Source organism: Ciconia boyciana, chromosome 6 (assembly GCF_034638445.1).
Source record: "Ciconia boyciana chromosome 6, ASM3463844v1, whole genome shotgun sequence".
NCBI lineage: Eukaryota > Metazoa > Chordata > Aves > Ciconiiformes > Ciconiidae > Ciconia > Ciconia boyciana.
This window is the reverse complement of record NC_132939.1, coordinates 27,208,621-27,234,425: the sequence shown is the minus strand read 5'-3', so window position 1 is coordinate 27,234,425 and position 25,805 is coordinate 27,208,621. Positions and strand designations below refer to the sequence as shown.

Below are 25,805 nucleotides of genomic sequence, written 5' to 3'. Positions count from 1 at the left end.
AAATTAACTGCAGGGATCCCAGCATACTCTGCAACAGGTGGCTCAGCGCCTTGCTTTGCAATTGGTGCACTGCAGGGAAAGGAATGCTGCACTGAATCCTGATGCTTGCAAGTGCTCTCAGATTTACAGTCATGTAGGAAGTAATGGGGTGAAACAGAGTATGCCAGATAACAGAGGAAAAGGACAGAGAGGAGAAACATAGCTGCCCTGAAAACGCTTGCAGTCTCTGAGATGCAAGACAGAAGGAAGGAGTAACATTACTGAATTTTAGGAGCTTTCAGAAATGTGGCAAAGTCATGGCCATTGTGGTACTTTCCTTCTGAGAGAGGCAATACTAATGTCAAACTTGTGGCAAGTTTCTAAATGAATTATACTTTACCTACACAAAATATTTATTTTTTTACAACTCATTTTATTTCAAATTATTAACTTATCTTAGTTCTAAAAGCAAAGCCAGTAACTTTTGCTTATCACAAAATCTGAGCTACTAAAATCCCAAACCATTTGGAGTTTCCCTGTGTAGTGTTTCCAGGACCAGGGGCACTGGGGACTGCAGATACCTTCATGTTGCAGAACCAGGATAGGTTCAGCAAGCTTGGCCGTGTTCCTGGAAAGGGTAAGGAGGCAGTGGTGGGTGTGGGGCTCGTAGGAGTAGCATGAGCTGGTGCCTATCTAATCCCACACACCACCGTGCACACGTGCTGTTCCTATATAGCTGAAGCCTTGTGTTATGCTGTAGTTATTTAGCCTCTCAAACACCATGAAGCACAGTGTATGGACAGGCAAGTGGCTACGCAGCACCAATTCTGTGAGGCTGGATATGCCTACACCTCACTCCCCCATGTATCACACACTTGCATTATCCCAGATTCTCAGCTTTCCGTATCTAATGTCAAGGGGACTTGACTGCCAAATGATACAAAATGGAGGCTACACAACCAAAAAAACCTCTTCCATTTCTACTCAAAGTAGCTCATCTACATAGAGGTAAAAACCCAGGGCTATATTGCACATCCAGAACAAGTGGTATTGGGCCATGAAAATTTTTGTGGCTCACAGCTAAGAAACTGGAAGATAGTTCTCTCATCTCTCTCCTCATCTTCCCACACTTGGACCCAAAAAGAACCTCAAGTTTAAGACACAAATACAACACACAAGGACTCTTCTCAAACAGTTTAATAGCAAATAAACAAAGGAAGGTACCACACTTGGCATATACAAAATGACTTGTTGTCGGTGTGTCTGTGCAATTAAAACAGCTTTAAGTTGCCCTTTGGGACAAAAAGAAAAAAAAAAAAACACACACACAAAAGGAAGAAAATTCCTTTAACACATACTCGCTCGTTCCAAACTTGTAACAAATCTTTTCATTTTTAAATCCACTACACAAACTCTGCGATCAGATCAGAAAAGCAACACGTGCTCCTCTGCTTTTTAAACCATTAAAGTAAAATCCGTAATTCTCTACAGAGTACAACACAATTTCACACAAAAAGACATTTTGTTTTGCAAATCAAAACAAGAAAAAAAGGAACAGCTCAAACAAGGTAAAGAAAAGCATTTCTACGACTGAACCACGACTTCGAGTTGATTAAATCCCGTTACTGCAGAACAGACTCTACATTTGGTCATAGTGGCAATTTGTTTTCTCGTCACATTGTGAATCACTTTACATTGTTTTCTAGTAGAAAAGGCAAAAAACTGTACAAAACCCCTAGTGTTAAATACAATGTTTGTACCAATAAAAAAGCCCACAGGTTTGTCTCCAAAATGTAAATTTTCTTTTTAAATTATTCACAAAAAGCAGCCAAAAATCAGAAAGGCAGCTGCTGCTCCACTGTCTCAAATCCATTAAAACCACCACAGAACAATTAAAACAACCAAAGGAAGAAAAGGAAAGAAGAAAATAAAGAAACATCCAATGTTTGGCATTTTGGTTTTCTTCAGATATTTTTCCACAGGTTTCCCCAAAGTTCCTTATGGAACCAAATGCATGTACAGAAACGTATTGGCAGTTACTCAATACACTGCAGGGTATCAGTGCCCCCCACTGACACAGAGCCCTGTGCATTCAGACTGTGGGACTAACAGCAGCCAGCCCACAACCCTACCTCCCAAACAAATAAGTCTCTATCCTTTTTTCATCCAGCTTCACACTTCACTCCCAGATATATGTACCATATCCAAACATGTTCTGTCTTATAAGCAGATTAAAGACTGTCTACACAAGTCTAGCCATATCTATTGAGAATATAGCATCCTCAGCCAACTCAGGAGTAGGATAGAAAAAAACCCTTTTGCACCTTTGCATTATCCGAATCAAACACGATTTGTTTTCTCAGCAAAACCCCTTCTCCTGGGATTTCATTTCACATTATTTTCTACCGTTAAGATACCTACACTAGCTTGCTTCTCCTTCTGACTGAAACTTCATCACAGCACACGCTCTTCAGGTGCCTTCATCTAGAAGCTACATCCCAGTTTCTACCTGTGCAGATGGTATGTAGGGTAGGGGGAAGCCTGCTACCCAGAAAGCAGTAACCTGTTCTAGTTCATACTGCAAGCCAGAAAAACTGCTTAGCTCGTTACCCAATTAAAAACTAAACGAAAACTAAAAAATCTCCGTAGAGATTCCCCAGCTAAGGCCCTTGAGAAGAGAGCTGGGGATGGTACCCTGTTCAGGTAACAGCTTCAGAGGCTGTTGTATTGTGCTTGTCACTTGGGAAAAGAGCCAGCAGTTGTAGGACCAGGTTTACAAATGCTTTATCTGGGATATTTCAAACACTTTATATCAAGAGCTAACCTAGATCCTTCCAGGATCCTGACACCAAGGTCTGACTGATGGTATTAAACTGGGGCTGGACTTCACAAAAATGTGCCCTGAATTATACAAAATGCTCATAAAGAGTGTTTCAAAGGAACCCTGGCTTCAGATAACTTTAGAAACAGAAATACTGTGAAGTTCCCCTACCTTCCTACTCCCCAGCTGTCCCCTTCCACCAAACTTCCATCACAGGAACAGTACAACCAAGCCCCCTGGGAGCCTCAGACAGCACTGGAGATGGAACAAGGTCCAGGTGCTCTGTCAGGCAGACAGTCTAAGTGCACAGGTAGATGCCCTCAGGTGGCTTCTGATCAGATATTTGTCATACCAAAAACACCAATTTAAAGGATACCTTTGAAACCCATTAAATTGCTCAGTTTTTGCACAAACTATAGAAAACAGAGAGGTGAAGGTGATATATACGAGGTGTGAAGAAAACAGCAGGAAACATGCAAAACATTTCTGGGCACTATCTTAGTTTGAAAGATTAAAACAAAAACATCACATTTTGCTGAGGAGATTGTAGTTACAAAAAAACTAAGCATGCTGGGGCTTAACAAAACACAACATCAACTTTGATCAAATTTTCACTGCAGACTGATAATCACACAGGGAAGCAGGGGAAAAAATAAAAATAAAAATAATTAAAAAAATCAATAAATGCCAGGGCAAAAAATGTAGCTACAATCAGAAGAAAATGTAGTTCAAGTGTTTTCTGCTGATGCCACTCAAGTCACAAGTTTGAACTCATAGAAACACATGCTGTCTCCTCAAGCACAGAAACCAGATCAGCAAAATGTGACTAGGAAGTCTCCTGAAAGATTGAGTCACACCATATAATTGACTTTTTCTTCGAAACTGTGTTTTTAAAACTAAGCACACAGAAAAAACTAAGCCTAGAAAGTGATTGGCTGTATGTTCACAGAAATACAAATACTCCACAAGGTATGCTAGCAAGGCTGCTCTGAAGACAATTACAAAGAATCAGATTCACAAAATCAAGTGGTTATCTTACGAAGGTCTAGAAAAATAGAAATTCTTTTATATTCAAATGCAAGTTTAAATATTCCCCTTCAGCAGTCTTTCTAGCAAAACCAATTTGGCAGCACAAAAAAAACCAAAAAACAAAAAACAACAACAAAAAAACAAAAAAAAAACAAAACAAAAACCACCAAACCAAAAACAAAAAACCAAACCCAAAGAAAGAAACAAACGTAATAAAAATACACATCAGCATCAAAGGTCAACACAAGGTCAAAGGTGAGAGTTCAAGCATCAGAGAAGCTGAAGAGACAAGGATTTGGACGATGTACTTGAACGCCACATCGACATGCTTTAGGCACAACGATGAACAAACGGCAGGAATCTAGAAAAAAAACAAACCAGAAAGAGGGAGACCCACTGAGTTACACAGAGCAGTACATCCAAACACGGAGAGAGAGAACAAGAATGGGCACTGTACAATGAGATCTCCTGGGGAAGGGAGTGGACAGGGAAGGGCAGCACATGCCAACGATGGACAAGTAAAAGTTGAAGTACATGAAGGACACCAAGTAAACATCAAACTGCCAGAAACCAAATGGAAGCAGAGGCCTGGATTTCCCTCTCAACACCCAGTCTGTGGAGCACTCCACAGCCTCATGACACATTGTAGCATGCATTCACCTTGCCCTGTGCCCAGTGTCTCCACTAGCTGTTTAGCAGAAGAACAGAGCAAGCTCCCTCCCCAGGAGACCAACTCCAAAAAATATGGCTCCAGGGCTAACATTTGCCCACAGAGACTAAGACCATGAGAGACAAGACAGAGGACACAAGGGATTCACAGGTGGTTTGATGGCTGAGACTTTTGTTGCATCCTAACATGGGAAGTTCTTAGGCAGTGGTAGCCCAGGAAATCCATGTTCTTTCCTTCAGCTACAGTCCCTTCTCATGCCCTAGGAGCCCATGAAACGGGGTGGGTGATTTGGAATGGGGCGGGGGGGGAGGGAGATTATACAAGACAAATAAATGGAACCAAAAACTCCACACATTAGAGAAGAATTCTTTAAGACTTGACTGCAAGTTAAGACTTGTCCTAGCTGAGCACTTTTCATACCATTAGACCTGCACAGGGATTTTCCTTTCCTGGCCTTTTACATAAACAGCCCCCAGCTCCCTGGCTTCATGAGGAGGGGATTCTGGGCTCTGAGAAGCTCTACAGTCACTGTTGCCAGTTTGATGAGTAGAAAAAAAATGTGTTTCCTGAAGTTTTCTTGAAGAGTTTATAAATAAAATAATTCTTATATTAAGATATAAATACCTTGTTTCCTCCCCTCAGTTTGTGAGCCACAAGAGAGAAGGAACATTTTGGGAAGAATGTGGGAGGTAGGGGAGAGAGGAAGCAAGTTTTTTCTTTTTTCTTCCTCCCTCCCCATGCGCCACCCCTGCCCCCCCCCCCCCCATTTGTGGCCTTATTCTTCAGCACATCTCAAAGCTGCTGGTTAGAGACTAGAGCAAGGTGAGACTTGCATATTATCTTATAGCACTTATAGCATGTTTGAGAATAGCAAGTGTTGCATTCTAGTTCCAAAGCAACGAGAAGCACGTTGTCCACTAAGCCTGCAACACTCAACTTACTGGAACTGCTGAGATAAATTTGCTCTTCATACTTTCCAATTCAGGGAAAGGACTTGGTATGGAGTTTAAACCAACTCCAACAAACAGAGTACAATGCAACTCTTGCAGTTATTTCTATAGTTCTAGAAATCCTCTAGATAGTTTGCAGATAGCTGTAAGGTTTCAGTCCTAAACCAGAAAGGCAAATTTATCAGGAACTGAGGCATAAGAAACAAGAGGCATGAAATCAAGTGACTTCTAAGCATGCACCATAGAAATTCTTTGTGTGAATTGTTTGGGGGTTTTTTGATAGAGATTTTTCAAATATTTCACTCAGCAATTTTGAGGGGAAAGACTAAATTTCATTAAAGCCCTAAGGAAGGACTGGCCTACAAAAGCAGAGCCATGAGATGCTAGATAAGAAATTAATGACTTGGGGAAAGTTATTCTAGTTTGTCCTTGTTTTATTCTCACAACTGTGATAATTCCGCCTTCTGTGTTTTTCATTTTGTGGTAGGTATGCTCAGGGATGTATAACATCCTTATGTTTAAATGTTTGCAACAAGAAGCTCTCAAAGCATTTTATATGTTCATAGTTGCACCCTTCATTTGCAATTTGCTTTATCCAAGTTGCTTTTAGATATTTCCAAATGAAATAGGAATAATTTGATTCTGCTTGGCTGTTCTTCCCTAACTCACAACCATTAACAAGAAACACTTCAGTTAATTCTATCATGCAGGCAGAATCTATCATGCTATATGACCTTCAGTACTCAGATGAAAAGCTTTTTCCTTATAGATGTATTTGCCAGTGAGAAATTTTCTGAGGTGCCTATTTTCCAGCTAGTAGTGCCCACAGATAGTAAACTGCCTCACCATTAAAATATGAAAGAGATATTCACCATCATTGTCTCAGATACTTTTGAAAAATTTCAGTCCTCATTCTGCTTAGGATTAAAATTGAATCACTATATATCAAAGGTGTTTTCTAATAATGCAAGCGTTGTATTACTGGAAGAAAAAAACCAAACTATGAGTAGATATCCTATTTTGGACTGTTGTTTATGTAGGGGACTGAAGAACCTACGATTTCATTTACTATAGTACTTGATCCTAAGTAGCATCAGATCAAGACTTCAATTGTTCATAATACTTTCATCTTATTACCGCATATCTAGTAAAATCAAATGTCTTCCAAGAGAAAAATAAATCTATGAAGTAGACCATTTCCATCCTGTTTCTAAAAATATGAAAGTACTTCCTGGTGGCACATGTAATATGGAATTCCATTTAGTCAGAAGTCCTACTAGCTTTTGTTGTAGAAAATTCAGATTCTTTGGTTTATGAGCATACAGAATAGTTTGTCCATGTGGCTACTTGAGCCAATCCTTCTGCAGTTTATTTGAACTCACCCAACTCTTATCCTACTATCCAGGAAATAAAGCATTTGACACTGATTTGATTTGCACTTGAATGAGAGCATGATAAGAATTAAAAATAAAATAAAATTTAAAAGCACCAAGTCCCCAGAATCCCAGACTTTCCTGCCAATGAGTGAGGAAGAAAACTAGCTTAAGACTGGAAGGCAAGAAGAGCCTAAATCTCCAGAGTCAGTGGCAGCCACCAAACAGACACAGAAATGTTGACTTGATCGGATCAGTTCTGTTATCAGAAAAAAATCTGTCCAAGTCACAAACTTGATACATTTATTAACTTTGGCAACATATACATTGATACACCAAGAAAGGGAAATCTGAAACAAATACACAAAGGGCAACATCTTCAGCTGGTGAAAACTGATGCAGCTCTATGGAAGAGAGTAGAACTGCATTGATTCAAACCATCTGAGGATCACATCTTTTAAAATTTAACCTGCATAGATTTTTTTTTTCTTTTTGGCAATACTTATAGTTATGCCAGTAAGGCACAAGAGCTAGCCCCAGTTAGCTGTCTTAGGGTGATTATGTCTGGGAGGAGTCACTGATCAAACTAAGCCACAGTGTAAACTGGTGAATCTCCTAAAGTCAATAGGAGTTGCACCTATTTGCATCAATGCCAAACTTTATCCATAAGGTACAGTATTGAGGACACACTATAGGATGCAGAAGCTAAAATATCTAATTTTGGGCAACTGAAATGACTAGTAAAGAGGCCAGAGCATCAGGTTAAAAGAAAAACAGGACAAAGGTCTCAGATAGCACAGTGGGGTAGGGTGCAAAGAAGGTAAGAGTGACTGTAGAGACCCCAGAGCACAGTGCTCTCCTCCACTGGTTCACAGCGTTCGTCTTCCCCATTTAGCAGTTGCTGGGCTGCAAATAGGCCACTGAAAATCAGTAGTTTCAATCATGCACATCGTTATGTGTGTAAAACAATCACATTCAGGATTCTACAAAACCCTGGCCTTTTTTTCCAGTGAAATAATTTAGGTAATAAATATTCTCCACCCTGGAGCGGTATAAAACTTCTATAAAAATAGAAACAACATTCTTGGTTACAGCAGGTTGCACTTGGAGCAGTTGCTCCCAACTATGTGTTTGTTGTTTTTTGTTTTTTTTTCTTTTTTTTTTTTCCTTTTTTTGAAAAGTATATTATTTATAAAAAAAACCCATCCCATTATCACCCTGGAGGCCTTCACACTCCAACACTCTTTTCTCAGAAAACCAGGACACATCTTTCCCATCATGCAGAATTCAAGTGTACATGGTTCACTTAAGTGTATGTTTACGTTTCTAGAGAGATTCAAATAATTAACACAGAAGGGTACCACATGCCAGCATAACTGGGAAATTTGGCAATCTGGCCTTTGAACCTTTGCCACCACAAAATTATTTGAATAATACTGATAGATTTACCTGTCTGCCACCAATATAGGCAGACCGGCATCAAACAACTGATTTTCAATTTACAGATGGAAAGGGCTCTTCTTGGATACTACGGGTCAGGCCTTGTACTTCTGAGGTTTGAGATCCCAGGGGATGGGACCCAGTCCCTGGCAATGCCCAACATTTCCAACAGACTACCGCACATGAGTGCAGATTCTGAACATGATCTCAGGTTTGATGAGTTTAGTGCTCCTCCTGCTGGAGCAGAACAGAAAGTCCCAACCCTGTGTCTGACCCACACACATTACTTAGCAGCTGGCTCCCAGATTGCAGTGTTAGCTGATGCCCTGGGAAACAGCATCACAAAACAGGAATACACAGAAAACAAGGAAAAGGAGAAAGTATGAGGTAAATGGAACTTCTGTTGAAGACGCACAGAAATTGTAAACTTTCTCTTGTGACAGAGGTGGATTTTGGTGGTTATAAAATGGGACTCTACTCTGATTTCTTAAAACAACTCAGGCCAGAGTGTCAAAAGTCCTTTGAGCCCCCTAAAACCAGTGTATAACAAAAGGCCCTTAGCAACGCATTAGCAATTTCACAAGTGTGCAGAAAAAGTGTGTGTTCATTGAAGGGGTGTGTTCAACTTTCTTTCAATATAGAAGATAACAGCTAGTACCAAAAGGCAGAATAAGACTGAACGGCTCAATGCTCTGCTCTGGCTTCATAGCTCCTGTGTTAGCCTGTTTTGCACTGGTACACACCACCTTAAAGGAAAACTGCAGTATAAAGAAATATCTAATTACGAGACCAAATCACTACACAATTTGGTTGTTTTTTTTTTTTTTTTTTTTTTTTTTTAAAAACAGGAAGTTATCTTTGCAACAGAGTTAAGACTGAGAAATCAAGTCGTATGAGAACATGTATGAAACAGGAGCCTCAAGAGCTGTGTTAGGGTAACTCTGGGCTTTGTATCTCAATTTAACAGTCATTTTAATAGAGACACAAACAGCACTTACATTATGCTTATCAGAATGAATTCAAAGCAATACTCTGCAAAAAGGACATTATTCCACAGAAATGGGGAATGTGATGAACTGTTAAGAAGAAAAATTGTCAAAAAAATTCTGCAGGTTACCAGGGATCAAAAGTTTCTTGTTTCCAGCCCCAGACGTATTCATCCAGACTAAGCTGTCTCTCTCTATACCTTTCTACAAAACCTAGATAAAGTACATAGGATAAGTTTTCTTAAATATGGAGAAATCCACTGCATCTCATTAATATTCAACTGTAAATGGACAGTGAAATTTTCTGGGCAGGGACATTATCTAATAATTTTATAAAGTGCTGTGTAGATTCACAGTGCTATATAAACACTACTTTATATACAGAAAAAAAAAAAATCACTGCAGTTTTCCTTTGGCTTGTTAATGTGTTCACCCTTCTAGCCTGTCTCCTGCTTTAGAGATGATTTACTAAATCCCCACCATGGCATACAGTTAAGGAAATTTCAAAGAGTGGATGGGGCATGACAAAGGCTACGTGGAGTCAGTTCTTTGCTCACCCAAACTTGGATGGACTCAGTTCTCCTTCCCCATCTTTGTTTTCATCAGCTGTTCTGTGTTATTTCTGCTTTCCCTTCTCCTCTCCCCCATGGTGGTGTGGTGTCAGTTCTGCTTCCCCTTCTCCTCTCTACCCCAAGGCAGTGTGGTGTCAGTTTCTGCTGCTCCCTTTAACCTTCCTCCCCACCCCCAGGGAGCTGGCATTGGTCCTTCTCAACACACACTGGTTACAAACACAGCAAACTTCAAATAAGGGGAAAAAAAAAAAAAACCCAACAAAAACACCCCCTCAGCAATATGGCACCTAAACTCCAAAGTAAAACACTGGAAACAAAAGCACAAACTTGTCCTCCATTCGAAGCGGGATTCTCAGCAGAGGCTGTAGCCGAATCTTCAGGGGAAGATGTGCCAGACAGAAGGCATGGATCAGCTTCCAGGACTGTAAAAACACAGCCTTAGGGCTTCGAATCACTAAGTGCGCTCCTCTCCAACTTACCAGAAGATCCTTCTCACTCCAGTCCTGGAGGTGAGGGGCGCTCAGTATGGCTTGCTGTCATTCTTAGAGCGCTTGAGCTGTACTTTCAGACGCTTCATGCCAATCTGAAAGCCGTTCATTGACTGAATGGCAGCCTGTGCAGAGACAGGATTGTCGTAACTTACAAAACCTGAAGAAAGGAAAATACATAATTACACCATGCCAAAGCTGTCCAGAACAGTTACTCACAACTGGAAATGCAGGTACTCACAAGGTAAGAGAGGCTTGGATGAAATGCCATTTTCAGAAGCTCACAACTGTTTTAGACTTTTCATAAAAATTTCTTACTAAGGGCTCTCAGACAAAGCATTGCTTTCTGACATATGGAACTTTGGCCAAAAGATACACAAAGCTCAGGAAATTAAAATAACATTTTCTAGTCTTCCAACAAAAATGAGTACTGCTGTTTGTTTTATAAGAACTCACACCTGGGAGAAAACCAAGCTTGGAAAATGTTAATCTATAGATGAAAGCTCATTAAAGATACAAGACTGAGATCACCCTCTTGGCATTATGGGAGTAGATTTGTTTGGAGTGAAGTAGCTGTCAAGGCAGTGTTGCTCTTGCACCACTATTATGTTTAGGTCTCTCTTGGATGAAAAGTTGTATATCATTCCAGGGAAAGAGCATCCTCAAAATAAACTTCTCCAGGATTTTGAAGGAACCCATTTTAAATAACTCGAGTCTATGGCTGGTATCACTACCTGGGGAGATCATTCCATGTGCAGGTGTTACAGCCTGATGCTCAGAATATTTTTGTGTTCTCACAAAGCATCAGATTGTCCACATCTTTTGGCTCGAATACTAAAAAATACAGGATATTATGTAGGCACAAAGCTATCAAAATGTCTCACCTCTCCTATTCCATCACAAGAAAACTCCATCTATCAAAATAGTCACGAGAGCTTACAGCACTACAAAAATGCTACAACTGCTTGCACTGGGGTTTCAAAGTGAGGAAAATAAAACCATGAATCTTGCAGTCCACATGCACAGCCTCCTACTACACAAGCTAAGGAAGAATATGTTCTTTGCTCTTTTGGCATCACAGACTTTAGCAGTTAACTGAAAATAGTCTATCTGGATAGTAGCAGTAGCGCAACAGGTTGATTTAGTTTTAGGATACACTTCCCACCCTGATGTGCCTCCCATCTAAATACACAATAAGCAGAGCAAAATTAGGATAAGAGATGCAACCAAAGTTAGGTAGTAAGCAACAGGTGAAATGGTTTTTCTATTACAAAGTTTTCAAGAATTAGGAGGAAGCTTTAAAAATTGCCTTCAGAGCATTTACAGAACATCAGAGTCAAATGCTCCTGTACTATATGGTAGCCATAATAATTATATATAAAAATATTAATAGAAACCATTCATAATGATAATGTAGTAAGTAGTATATACAGCAATGTAAACAATTAGTGAAAAGATAGAAAGGCAGATGAGAAGGAACTATACCATGATTACAGTTTGCAAACACGAATCATAGTGAATTATCTAGGGCCGTAACAGTATAATGAGGCATAATAGTACGAAATCAGGAAAAGCAAAAAGTCACAATGAAAATCAGGAAAATACAGTTCATTGCTGGAAGAGTTCCTATTTATTTATTTGGTTTTCAGGGATATAGAGAAAGAGTTACTACTTGACTTAATAGCTAGACTAAACAATATACTGGAAGAGAGATTACTAGAAGAAAGCCACCCTTCTACAGGTAACGATTAGAACCAACGTACCAAAACACTTGCTTAGATTGGTCTGCTTGTCAATGAAAACCTTGGCAGAGACGACATTTCCAAATGGCATGAACATCTGCAGCAGATCCTGATCCCCAAACTCCTGGGGGAGATGGTAGATAAACAGATTGGCTCCCTCTGGACCTTCAAACAACAAGTAGGAATATAAATTCAGAAAGAGCATGGATAACATCAGCCCACTTCACAAAAAAAGGTAAAAGAGCCATTCAAGCCAAATTTTCTAGATAAAACAATAAAACTGCTGTTTGCACTTCTGCAGAGTACTTGATTCCAGAATAAATCAGCATGACCCTTTGCTGGGATTGATCATTGAAATAATTCTAGCTCTTTCTCACTATTTTTGCTTGTAATTTCCACATTGTGCCAGAACTGGTTCACAGATCTTTGCTGTAATATAAGCTGAACAATAACTTTGAGCCCCAGACGCTGACTAAAACAAAAAAGGCTATGCAAAGCTTATGTCCCAAAGAAACCAAGTAAATTGCAATACAAAATACAAGCAATCACATTACTTGTAATCTGACAGGTTCTTTTCTAAGCATCATCCTACATTCTGCTAAAACCTTACTCCTACATTCTTCATTATTTACACTGCATGTTAAATTGATTCTGAATCTGACGAGTGAAGAGAGCAGCATTAAGCATCTGTGGGAAGAGGTGAAGGACCAAGAAAACAAAATTAACAAAACCACAACTGATTCTCTGACAGTGGGATGTATCAGGCTGCAGACTCACACTCTCCTGTCCTCCGAGAAAATGGAGGAGTATGATTTTATACAGGGAGAAACCTCCTGTATAAAACCTACTTTGAACAGCCCTTAACAGAGAGACCTCACAGGTTTTCCTTCTTTACCTTCAGTAACTTTAAGATTCTAAAAAATGCCGCCAAATAAAACCTCTGCAGATAAGGTAGCTGCAAAGGCTGAGCTTGCACTTTTGCAAACTCCTCTCAAGTTGTTTCTACAACTGTCTGCCTACCTTCTTTTTGACTTCCCGCTGCACCAATACTCTGCTGTGTTAAGAGACTCTGGTTATAGAGCGTGGGCAATGCAGCAGCAGCATATTGCTGGATTCCAGAATAAGCCTGTGTGAGGGCTTCCATTGTGCTACCTGTCCCATTTGAGAGACCGCCACTGCCAAGTCCTCCATTTAAGGCTGCCATTCCTGTATAAGAAAGAGGAAATAAAGATGACTGAGCCAGATCAATTACTTTTCAAATACTCTGCACTATTACATAAAGGCGGGGAGCAGAAAAACACCCTCACAGAACTAGCACAGCCTGAGGAATGATAATCAAATATTCCCCCAACCCACCACAACACTTAGCTTACCTGCTAAAGAGCTAACATTGAGGCCTGCTGTAGCCCCTGCCAGCGTCTGCAATGCTCCAAGAGAAGCCATTGGATTAACAGAGGAGCTGCTACTGGAGCTAGGTGAGGAACCTGCTATTAAAATAAGATAATTAAAGTTCAAGCAGTATTTTTTGGTCCTGATAATTCAACTTCTTCATTAAATTATTTCTGTAGAAAAGGGTAGTAAGGAACAGATCAAGGCAACACAGTATACTTTATGTCAGAAAAAAAATCTGAAACCCATACAACTTGATTGATCATACTGCTTCTATCTTCCAATCCCTTCCTACGTCTTTGAAAAATTTCTACTTCATCCTAATGTCTCCTCTTTGTAGCAATAATTTCATTAAGTGTAAGACACCTAAGACTCAGACAATATATGAATGTTAGCTAAACTTTGTACCTCAACATAAGGTGACCAGCAGCAATGCCCGTTTCCTGCTGACTAAAGTAAGTAAGAATTGCTACATACCGATATCTATCCTTGAAACATCACACAAGGTGAAAAAGACCTGAAACACAGATACTAGGGACATTAAAGAAAGCTTCAGTCAAACTGAACATATGGTTTTCCCATACTGCCAGAACAGGAACAGCAGATCCCCAGATTATTCTGACACATGAAATAATTTTCCATTAAAAATCCTGCTGCAGCAACTGCAGCTAGGGCCAAAAAAAGTCTTGGAACGTACATCCAAAATACAGTCTATCCCCTGTTGACTGTGTCACTAACATCTTCAACCATGTTTACTTCGTAAGAGAAGTCTACAGATACAGTACCTAGCAGACTAACAGCTTATGTGGCCGGCCAAATTCTACAACAGGTAGAGTTACTTCTATGGAAACAGACATCAAAATGACTTGGCAAAACTTTGCCAAGCTGGTATATCAAAAGAAACAGAAGTTCAAATTTAGGTCATCTACAAAGATAACAGACATGATAAAATAAGAAAAGAATAGTATTTTTATGATTATATAGCAGTGGTTTTCTTAACAGGTTTGTGGACTACTTAGAAATCTGAAGAAGGTAAATAAGAAAAAGCTATGCATATTGCTACTAACGCAGAAGTTTAAATTTAGTGCACAAGATGCACAGGAAAATATTTATGGCTTCTACAAATTAAAAGATACTGAAGACTGGTGCTGTAGAGGCATCTTGTAGTCTGCTTTCAAGAGCAATTTATCTGTCTGACCAAGTGGGTAACAGAAGAACTGAAATTCAGGCATTTTCAGTTTCCTTCATGTTTTTGTGATTCTCAGTTATGCTGTGTACATCCATTAAAACTTTGAAAAGAATTGTTAGCATCTTTCAAGCAGATTCACACACACTACATATTCACCACTTCATATATGTGGCACAAACCCTCTGCTGGAGTGGAATATGGTAACTATTTAAATGGAATACAGCAAACTTGTCTAACAAGCCCCAGCAAAAGCTGTACCTAACAAAAGTAGTTGTACCTAACAAAAGCTGCATGAGAACCCAGGGAGCTGCACTTCATATCACTGTTTATTTTTTGTAGTGACAGAGGAAATGACAAACCTCCTCTAGGAAAAGTTCTAGACAAACCCTCTTAAGTCAGAAATTGAAAGACAGCATCCCAAACTATACTTTAAGATGCTTACTCTGAAGAAAAGGAGACAATTCCCGTCTTACTATCGGTAGCATATTAAATGTTGGAAAAATACAGAGAACAAGTTACAGAATAACCGTCAAGTTGGTAGAAAAAAAAATAGCACAGCTGGCTGAATAGCCAGCGTTCAGAAATTATACAGCTGCCGCAATTTTAGAGTATCACAGGGAAGGAGTTCCACAGTTCTAGTCATCCTTTCTGTTCTTCTGTTTTTTTGTGTATTTTAGATCGGAAAACAGTACACAGTAATAGGGATTGAAAACCAATATAGCTTTATACATGTTCTTTACCCATAATTCTTAACATTGCTTCTGTGCAGTTTTTGGTGGGTTGTTGGGTTTTTTTGCTTGCTACTGAGGTTATGTTTTCTTAGATCTATCTACTGAGTTATATCTAGTCAAAAAGGCTAACTCTAACAGAACTAGCTGAAAATACTTAAAAAGGTTTTCAGAAAGTGTGAATATGTAGTAAAGAATAGCTAGGAAAGATAATGAAACTTGGACAAGGACATCAACTACCAACTTGTGGAGGTAGGTAAACTGAGGGAACAGTAGGTCTGTTCTGATTCAGTCATCTAGCATCCAAGCAATGAGCTAAAGAGCACTAAAATTCAGGCAATGAATCTGACTGAACTGTACCAGAATTTGTTCCAGTAAAAGCAGAAAGACTATGATGTTTCTGAAAACTATTTTGCTGGAGGCACACTAAGATCAGCAAAGTCATCTACTCTTTGCTGAACCTTTGATGGTTGCCTTTGAAAGGAGAAATGGAAACATACATCAGCTTTTGCAACCATTCTAGTTTGCTCTGGAGCGGACAATTCTTACTGATGTCTGAGTTGCAAATATGGCAGACAAGACACTCCAATCCTGAAATACTTCTATAATATTTTCTGAATGTCCCTGTCACAAGCTAGCAGTTTAAATGAGTTTATCTAAGGCCACAGTCTCTGTAACATGCACTACCTACAGGTGGATGCAGCAGCAGTCTGTTCAGTTCTAGAGAGCAGCTGCTTTACTGCAATGTTGAAGACTTTGCTCCACCCTATTCTACGTCAAAATACACAATACTGCTTGGAAACATCTAAACATCCTACCCCTGAAATGGGTAGGAAGACAGCACAACCACAATACTTAACACCTCTTGAGTTCAACCATTCTGACATGTAACCTATGCATAGTCCACAGACTCTGCACTGCGTGGACTTCCAAGTTCCCCAAACATAAAAGATACCAGTGCAGATGAAAGAAAATAAAAAAGGTAACTATGCATAATGATTGTCTGGATTTTTCCACCAATTATGCAATTTGAGGACAATCTGGGAGAGATGTCCAAATAAGCATCAGGTGAACATTTGGATGACAGATGGATAGAAGTCAAGCCGGTAGTCATCTCATCTGCAGTTAGGTTTAAGAGGTTATCACAGTAGATGTTGCCATATGTGCCACAGACAAGGAAGGCATTTACTAACACATGGTACTGAACAGCTATACACTGAGCTTTTTCAAGGTCTAGGTATGGTTCAGCAGGGAAGCTTTGAATGTGTGGAGTCCAACAGCCTTCTATGTGAATACATACAGTAGGAATGCACATATAAATATTAATCAAAAGAGAATTTCAAGTTTGCTTTTATAAGAGATAATAGCTAGTTCAGAGCAAAGAGTTAAAAAGCTGTACAATTTCAGGAAATATCATGAGACAATGCTGTGTGTACACATTGAGGCTTCCCCTCCTCCCAACTTAAGTACAGTTTTAAAAGGTGAAGCATATTCATACCTCTAACGAAAAACACTGAAACTGTTTCAGAGTTTGATGTCAGTGACTACATATAGACCACATATCCTCCAGAACTTTTTATTTCTTTTGAACAAAGCTAATCTCTACTCTTTAAAATTATACTTGAAATTAAATTAAACAGCAATAGTGACTGCTTCATGTTACAAGCCTGTGATGAGTGAACTGACTGATATGTCTGTATAGGATATTAATTCAAATGAGCCATCATGATTACTTGTTTGTTGACACACAATCATTTATTGATATGACTGGCGATCAGAAAGTTGCTTGGATTCAGCACAGAAGGTGCTTAAAAATGGACTGCTCCCCATGCTCCAGGCCCTCCACCAGTGTGATCAAAAGTGGAACAGAGCCCTGACATGTATCTCTCATCAAGGGAAAAGGAACCTGCAGTGTGCTGCGGAACAGCCAAAATTCACGGAGGGGAAGCCAATCCCAAAGAATCACACAATAGTAGCATAACTTCAGTTGAAAGGGACTTTTGTGGATCATTTCGTCTAATGGTCTGCTCAGAGATGATCTAACCTCTGAGTTAGGTCAGCCTGTTCAGGGTCCTTTCCAATTCCACAGCCCCTCTGGCACCTGGTTCCTGAGCTTAATCACTCTCACCATTAATTTTATTTTTCTTTTATATCCAGTCAGAATTTTCTCTCTTGCAACTTGTGTCCATTGCCCTTGTCCTTTCACTATACACTTCTGAGAAAAGGCTGTCTCTGCCTTTTCTAGCACGTCTGGTATTTGAACTTCACAACCTGCCAGGCCCTTTCTCCACCTTAACAAATCAGAGAACAAACTTGCTCCAGTCCACAGATGAGAGCGCCAACAAGGAGATCTTAGTTCTAAACTCCAGTCACAGAAAATTGTAACCTGACAATTCCAGCTCTGCTACCACATGAGGAAATATGGGAGAAATTCTCAGATATATTCACCTTCATGCTTTCTCTACAATGAAGAAGCATTAGTGGGTTATAAATGCAGCTCTTCTATAGCCTCAACTCTTTGTTGTTTTTTTTAAATTATAGAATAGGATACCACAGCTGGTAGTCAAGATAAATTTTGAAATTTTAATCTCTAAGGATTGCAGACCACAAAGTTTTTATGTAAAAAAACCTTGTCCAGCAACAGAACACTCTTTGAACTCAATTCTTTCTTGGGGATTTCTCTAAGTAGAAAACTGTACAAAGCACCCGTGGTTTAACTCCTGATCGTGTAAAACAAGGTTTTCTAAACAGCTTTTCCTTGTAATCTCTTTATAATCTCTTAGTCCAGCTCCTTGATTCTCCTACGCAACACAAAAAGCTACCTGTGGAAATTTAAAAGACCCCCCAACCCCTTTTGGTCTTTCACAATCACAAGTAAGGATGTCAGCTCTGTAGGCTGGATTTCAAAACTGGATAAGCAGTTTGGCTTGTTATGAAAAACCAAAAAACCAAAACCAAGCCCACATATCACACTGCAGATGCTGGGAAACTGACACCCTGAAAATATAGCGTCTTCCTCCCCATGTCAGGACTTGGTTATTTCTATCCTATTTTCAGTTATTTCTGAGTAGGATACTGATCCTCATTGGTGGTAAAAACTGAGCATGTCTGATGTAAGCACAATTTAATTTATTTTTTGTTTTCTTGTTTGTTGCATTTAATAATCACATTTAACAATAAGGCAGCAAAAGAACGCTACTTGGACATTCTAGCCTCTCTGGATAATGTACATAACCTAAAGTAAAAACAAACAAACAACACCCCCCCCCAACAGAAACAAAACCAAGCCACAAAAAAACCTAGAAGAGCAAGATACTGATTTTTATGTGCAACTTATACACTCAGGTCTAGACAATGCTTTCCAATAAATGTGCTAGGGGTCCGTTTATTCTACTTCTATGAGGTAGTTATAGTATCCTTGTCTTCATTAATGCCAGAGGAACATAAACTGTACTGTTCTAGTGCACAGAATGCATTACTTCATGCTTAAGGTATCTTCTATGTCCATGTCCAGAGGAACAGGGTACATCTGCCACAGTACCTGCCTAAAATCACACATAAACCAAATATGTGATGAGATTGTAATAACGTGACTGGAAAGAGGTCACCTACCTTTCTGTTTCATAATGACCTCAAAAATTCTTTTTACTCTAAATTAATCTGACCATTTGGAGGAAGCAACACAGCAGGTAAAAGCGCCTTTGCTGGTGGCAAAGATATCTACCCTAAACAAAGGCCAGAGAATCTACTAGTAAAACTGCTTATCTATTAAAGAATCAACATGAAAGTGACAAAAAGGGACAGAAAAAACAGGTGACATCTATCTGTAAACGACTCCTAAGGCAATCCATATCATAACACACTACAGCATAGGCAGTCTCTTACCTGAGCTGGTGAGCACACTCAGGGGACTGCTGGAGGAAGTGAGTGCAGCGGTACCACTCGGTGTATTCTGAGCTGCACTGGCCGCAGCTGCTAATGCAGCCAGGTTCTGTAACTGCATCGCATTCAGTCCTGCAACACATTGAAGAATGCACAGAGTTTCTCCTATAATAGTCACCATCATCCAAGCTTAACAGATCCAGCAACGTCAGCACATCACAAGGGAGCAATGGAAAGAGCTTAAAAACAACAGGCTTAATACTAGTTACTGATCTTTTCTACATTGTGATTCCTTGTTATAATTAAAAAAGAAGTTTTTCTTTGCCCAGATAGATGAGTTTCCATAAAAGACCAGGTAGACCTGATCCCAGACGTAGACTCCAGAGTACAGAAATTTTCAAGCAGTGTTCTCTCCAGTCAGAAAAGCACAGCAGCTTTAACTGAGAGTTAAGCCAGGGTCTGACAGCTCATCTGCAAGCCAGAGAACTTGTCTAGACACCAGACCAATAACCTCTTCATCTTGTGTCCCTCCACTCTCTTTGTATGGGAACAGCAATAACTGCAGAATTCTTTCAAGAAGGCCTACACAGCACAGTGGCCAAAGTCACACCTTTAACCCACTATCAGCTGAGTATCAGCACATTTTGTTTGGTCCCCTTGGCAGCCAAGAAGCAACACTCAGTTGTGAGACAATGTTAAGTGGCAACACCTGACCACAAGATCAGCCAATGTATGTGTAGGCCAGTCAGCTGGTCAAACAAAAGTAGTAAGGAAAATGGGAAACAACAGGCATGTTGTGGGTAAGCAGCCAGGAATACTGCAGCAGAAGGAAGGTATCCCTGTGCTGATGAACTTTTACTGGTCAATTTACTCATCTGACTCACCTTAATTTTGAGTCATAATTTTTGAATGAAACCATTCGGTTAGTACTGACACTGTAGTTTGCCCTCTTTTCCTGCCATGGGATTATCATTAATATCGATGATCTTCTGAATTCTGTACTTTAGGCATCCTTTGGTAGGCTAGCTCCATTCTTCCAATTCTGCCTCTCTTCCCTTTTCCCTTATTTCCCCTTTTTGTCTCTACCTTTGCTTATTCTAACAATTCCTCCTCTTTTCATCTGAATTCAGACAATCCCTAGTAATTCTTCCCTACAAAATTAAAACCAAAATTAAATTAATCACCATTCATATAACAACATCGAAACATCCTAGGCAGATGTGACACCTCATCTTTTGGATGCTTAGTAAGTACTTGGTGACAAAGCACACATCTCAAAATTAAAATCTCAGTTTTGTAATTTAAGTATGTAAACAAACAACATCAGAATGCAAGTGACAATGCAGTATAAACTATTTTCTAAAAAAACTTCTACTGCCTTTAGCATAGTTTGTTTGGTTTTTTTAATCTTTTCCAATTGTTTTCTCTTTGTGACAGGGTCTGTTTCCCTAACTACATTTAGTGCCTGAAACAAGAGGATTCTACCTTTATTTAGATTCTCAAGGTGCCACTGTAACATAAAAGCATGAAGTTAAAACCAAAAAGTTGTAATTTTTGTTTTTATTGTGCTACAGAGGGTTAAAAGTACACATGTTAGAGCTAGTGAAGAACAGAGCAGCTTGCTTCCTTTCTGAAGCAGTTTGGCATGTGCGCACTGCACCTGTCCTCTTGTCATCACATTGTTTTCCCATCTGCCTTCAAATAGGGTCAAGATTAAATTTTGTCTACAAAGTCTGATAGAGTTTGGTATCTAATTACCTACTTAATTTTTCTTTCTATGAATTTCAAGAAAGGAGATCAGCTGAGATATTAACAGGACTTTGAAACTAAAACTCTTTGAAGAATCACAGACTTGGAATAATTCTTTCAAAACACCATGCAATGCGCTATTTATACATCGGTGTTCTCAATTTTTAAGGTGTTTTTTTAAATAGTGAAGACAGAATTACCCTGGAAACTTCATAGGCAACCTCAGCTACTTAGCCTCTTCCCCCTGCCCCAATCCTTATTGTAGTAACAATTAACATGAACTGCTGTACTGTTTTTCTCCTTTATTACCACTTAGTTTTAAAACAGACACAAGAGGGGGAGAAAACAGTATCATGCGCATAACAAAATCTATTATAGATCACCACCACGCAGGATATTAGTGAAACTGATTTTTAAAAAAATTGCTTTTGGCAAGAGTCTTAGATCTAACGAGCTCTGAAGAGGTCTAACATGAAAAAAGTAAACATAAGAAGCTAAGGTTAGAATCAACCTCAAGTATAAATCAAAGTTCTTACAACCGAAAACATAACACTTTGCAAAAGCTTGTAATTGTTACTGATGGGTGTACCAACACAAGTCAGATGCACAAAGACACTTTACTTTCTTAACACTTTTAGATCAGCCTCTGCACAGACAGGGCATGTAATATTGTGAACTAGCATACAACTCCAGGAGGCAATTTTAAAAGCTTAAAATGTTCAGTATTAAAACCAAAACTACAGTTTTTCTGCCAGCAGAAGAATTTAGAGAATGTGGTGAATGGAATTACTAATGTGTTTTATTATTCCCCACCCTGTGAAGACAGAAGGGACAATCAATTTGCAACCCCAGTACTGCTATACTTAGTAAATGTTCTGACTAGCAGTCCACAGCAAGGACTTTGGCTCATACCTATTAAGCTGATATTTCCCTAACAGCAATGGCGTAATCAATCGTAATTCAAACAAAGGAATTAAAGAACCTGAATGAAGGACTAGTTCACATTACTACCAACACTGCATTTTGAACTTTGATGTATTTAAGAACAAAGAATTTAAATGGGAAACCTAAGAATCCATTATCACTGAAACACATGCATTAGTGCTTACTTCAAAACACAATGTTTCAAATTTACACCTGTTTGGATGAAAATAAATACACAGAGCCATCTTTTTGTACCCATAAGGGAAGATAATTTTAAATGCCAGAGGTAGGGGAGATTACCAGCATACCACAACTTACCTTGGGGACAATGGTTAACTAAGATTAAGAAGGAACATCCGCACTTGTAGCAGAGGATTCCTGTCATTCCAAAGGAGTGGGTAAACTCAGGACTACTTATTTCAAATGGGGTTAATGTGTCTACAGCCTTTTGGCTACTTTCTCTACCCTCCTCCTCTTTTCTTTGGCACTGAACTTGTCTTCTGGTGGAAAAAACTCACCTCCCATTGGGTGGAGGCTGCTCAATGTGTTCAGGTTCCCAGATGATGCAGCTGCTGTCTGCTGAAGGAGCTGCAAATAAAGCTAGACATTACACCAAAAAACAAAACAAGAGTGAGAGTGAGGGCTGGCTCCGCTTCTGGGAGAAACTGCATCACACCACAGCCAGAGCGCCGTCACAAAGGGAACTCCCATTGCCCATGCACCACATTGGAGCGAAGCGTAAAGATAATTCCCCTTACACAATACAGCCAGAGCACTACCATAGTGAAAATCCACGTTGCCCATGCATCACATTGCAGCCAAAGCAACAGCACGATGCTTTCCCCACTCAACATAATCAATGTTGAGGGAAGTTCATAGCTAATACACCAAGACAAAACCAGTAGAATCAGTAGCGAGAGAAAACTCCTATTCAAAGCATGTCAGGCAGGATTGCCACCCCTAAGGATTTACTACCTCAAGCCAGACTTTACAGCTGACACTGCCAGCGTAGGACAAATGGCAAATGCCATACCAAAACCAAGGAGCCACTGTGAGAGGGAACCCCCTCCACTTTCCTTAAGCACAGCAGCCCTGAGAGAAATTTCAAGCCTCATCTCAAAAGCTATTTAGGATTTCCTATTCCTTTCTCCATTAACTAGCTGTTGCTACAAAAAAATTCCAATCTACCAAACCTAAAGCAGTAGTAAAAGAGAGAATGCCCCCACTTCAACAGTACACCATACCGAGAATGAGATGAAATTTTCCTTTTCTGTTCCCCAGACCTTATATTGCGTGAATACAGTTCTCATAGCTACTCTGGCAACCCACATGAGCCAGAGCACATCAGTTTATGAAGAGTTCACCCTTTAGGGACCCAGCAAAATCAACTAAAATCAGTGACAAACAGCACACTACCTTCTGTTGTGTCATTTTTGCTAAAGGGAGTATAAAGAAAATAGTTTCTCTCTATTTTCTGAGGGCTTTTTTTTTTTTTTTTTTAACTGTGCATTGTCAGCTGCTTGGTGTTTCCAACCTGATCACCTTTTCTATTTGGACAGCACTAAGTACTGTTCTAGGTTTCACTAGAAGGGGATGAGAGAAATAAAGGCTGAAAAAGGAAAAATGGAAGAGGAATACAAGAACTATGTCATCAGATAGACATGAAAAGGGCATTTATATGGGAAAACACTGAGGACATAACATATTAAGAAAATCTTCCCAGCACAATGTCATTCTACAGAACACAGGGGAAAAAAAAAAGTTTCAGTAGTTATGCCTACAGTGAATGGGGTTGAAATCCTCACTTAAATGTATCCTGACTAGCTGTTAGCACATAACGTAATTTCAGCCTCCTCATCCACAAAATAGGGATTAAGAACCCTGCTCCTATCTATCAGGACCTTCTAAAAATGAATACATTAAACCCTACAATACAGTCAGACACTGTAATCCCTGAAGAGATGAAAAGAACCCAAATCAGACACTCACTGCTAAGTACTGGGGTCCAAGTGTGTTGAGACCAGCCAGGTTTCCCCATACCGAGGCAGCACTGATCTGTTGCATTTGTTGCTGGAGTTGCTGAGCAATTCGTTTCTGCTCTTTGTCCTTCTGTGTGTCTGCAAATTTTACCACAATGGGAGAAGAGCAACCCTGCAAACAGCAATTAAAATAATTACATACTTGCTATCCCCAGCAGTCACAAAAATACTGCATTAAGTCCCAGTAATTGGAAGCATTCTCCTCCCTCCACATGCATACATACATATATGTGTGTGTATATATATATATATATATATTCAAACAGCACATTTCATTAAAGGTTCAAAATCTCATTTGCTTTTAATTCTATTTTGTGTTTTGGTATTTTCTCTGCAAATGAAGTTTCTATCTTGAGCTCTAAAAATAGGAGCAGAACAAACACAAAGGTCCAGGAGTAGTATCTGCGAATAAACACACACTGCGCTTATCCTCCTCTCTGCTCTCTAGTCCTCCAGACTCCATAGTGACTGCCTGACAAATTACATCATTCCCTGACACCCACTAACTTGTTTTACCTCCATGGTTTGTGCTTGATGCATTGCTTTGATTGCTGTTTGTGCCATGGCTCTTGTTGTAAAAGTCACAAATGCACAACCTGGGGAAAGAACAAAAAGGAACCAAGTCATTCACTACATCCACAATTACTGGGATGAATAAAGCAATGAAAATGCCGGGGGGGGGGGGGCGGGGAGGAACCACAGAAAGAGCTGAAATGCCACCTTGAGTTGCAAAAGACAGCATCCAGTGGAGAACCTTGAACTGTCGGAAAAGCTTCCTGCTTACCTCGGCTCAGGCCATCTGGGCCCCGTAATATCCTGCATTCTTCAATCTGCCCAAAGGGGGAGAACATCACTCGGATATCATTTTCATTGCACTTCTTGGATATCATTCCAATAAACAACTTCCTATCTTCTACTGCTAAGAAATCAAAGAATAAGAGTATTACCAGCAAATATGCACTTACCAGATCTTATTTTGTCAAGTCTTCTCCATCAACTGCATTTATTTCCCTTGTATTTAGGGTAGGGGTTTGTCAAAACCAGATTCCCAATAATGGAATCTCTTCAATTTAAGAGGATGCATACGAGATACCTCAATGAACCTGAAGGATGCCTGTTTTATGATGTTTTATGTTAGATTTTGCTGACTGTTTCTCCCTTGCAAGCCTGTGAACTGCAAGAATGTAAGAAAAGGAAAAAATATATCAGATTCAACACTTCCCTGTATCTCCTATATTCAGTTCTGGGTGAGTGAGAGAAGACTTATATGTATTTTATTGGACTATTTTCATCCTCTCTCCTCTGTCTCTTCTATCTTTAAACTACCAACATACCTAACTCTATCTAAACAAGCAAGTGAGCTGCAGAAAGCTTCTTTCTAGCCTCTTTATCATGCCAATCACTTTAAATTTAGACCTGCCTATTTTCTCATGCTCCTGTGTCAACAGTGGAAGCAACAGCAGTTGCTAAAACAGAACAGTTTTAGTTCTGTTTCAGATTAATCCATTCTGATCTGTACCAAAAGCATAAAAAAATCACACGTCAAATCAGAACCGTGGACTGTGTTACTGTATCTTGCCTCTAAATGCTGACGCTACATTAGAGTTGAAGAATACCTTTCAGTGTGCAGACTATTTTAAAATAAATGGTCCAGAAAGACATTTCTCTTAACTTTTCAGTTAGTGGTTACTAATGTCAGTTTAAGGTCACTTAAGGGAGTGAGGTGAATTTGAATCCAGAGCAGAACTTTATACCTCCCTTTTTACTTATTTAAGGATGCTAATCACCTCTGAAATACTTGCTTTTAAAGGATGAAGCAAATTATGCAGCATACTATTTGGAAATATAAACCATT

General features: G+C 39.5%; 1 protein-coding gene across 19 annotated transcripts in view; it reads right to left on the bottom strand.

Annotated features, from left to right (window-relative positions):
- CELF1 (CUGBP Elav-like family member 1) overlaps positions 1-25,805 on the bottom strand; it is a 69,293-nt gene that overhangs the window by 6,389 nt on the left and 37,099 nt on the right. For 8 of the 19 annotated variants that reach the window (XM_072863787.1, XM_072863773.1, XM_072863786.1 and 5 more), the window contains 10 exons: positions 24,735-24,869; positions 24,467-24,546; positions 23,901-24,062; positions 22,430-22,511; positions 19,242-19,370; positions 13,424-13,537; positions 13,071-13,256; positions 12,072-12,215; positions 10,300-10,468; positions 1,162-4,190 (listed from right to left, as the gene is read on the bottom strand). In XM_072863787.1, coding sequence (XP_072719888.1) covers positions 10,341-10,468; positions 12,072-12,215; positions 13,071-13,256; positions 13,424-13,537; positions 19,242-19,370; positions 22,430-22,511; positions 23,901-24,062; positions 24,467-24,546; positions 24,735-24,869 — 1,160 coding nt within the window. In that variant the 3' untranslated portion in view covers positions 1,162-4,190; positions 10,300-10,340. Of the gene's footprint in view, positions 1-1,161; positions 4,191-10,299; positions 10,469-12,071; positions 12,216-13,070; positions 13,257-13,423; positions 13,538-19,241; positions 19,371-22,429; positions 22,512-23,900; positions 24,063-24,466; positions 24,547-24,734; positions 24,870-25,805 lie in introns of those variants that run through there. The other 11 variants (XR_012042915.1, XR_012042914.1, XR_012042916.1 and 8 more) reach the window with 8 other exon arrangements.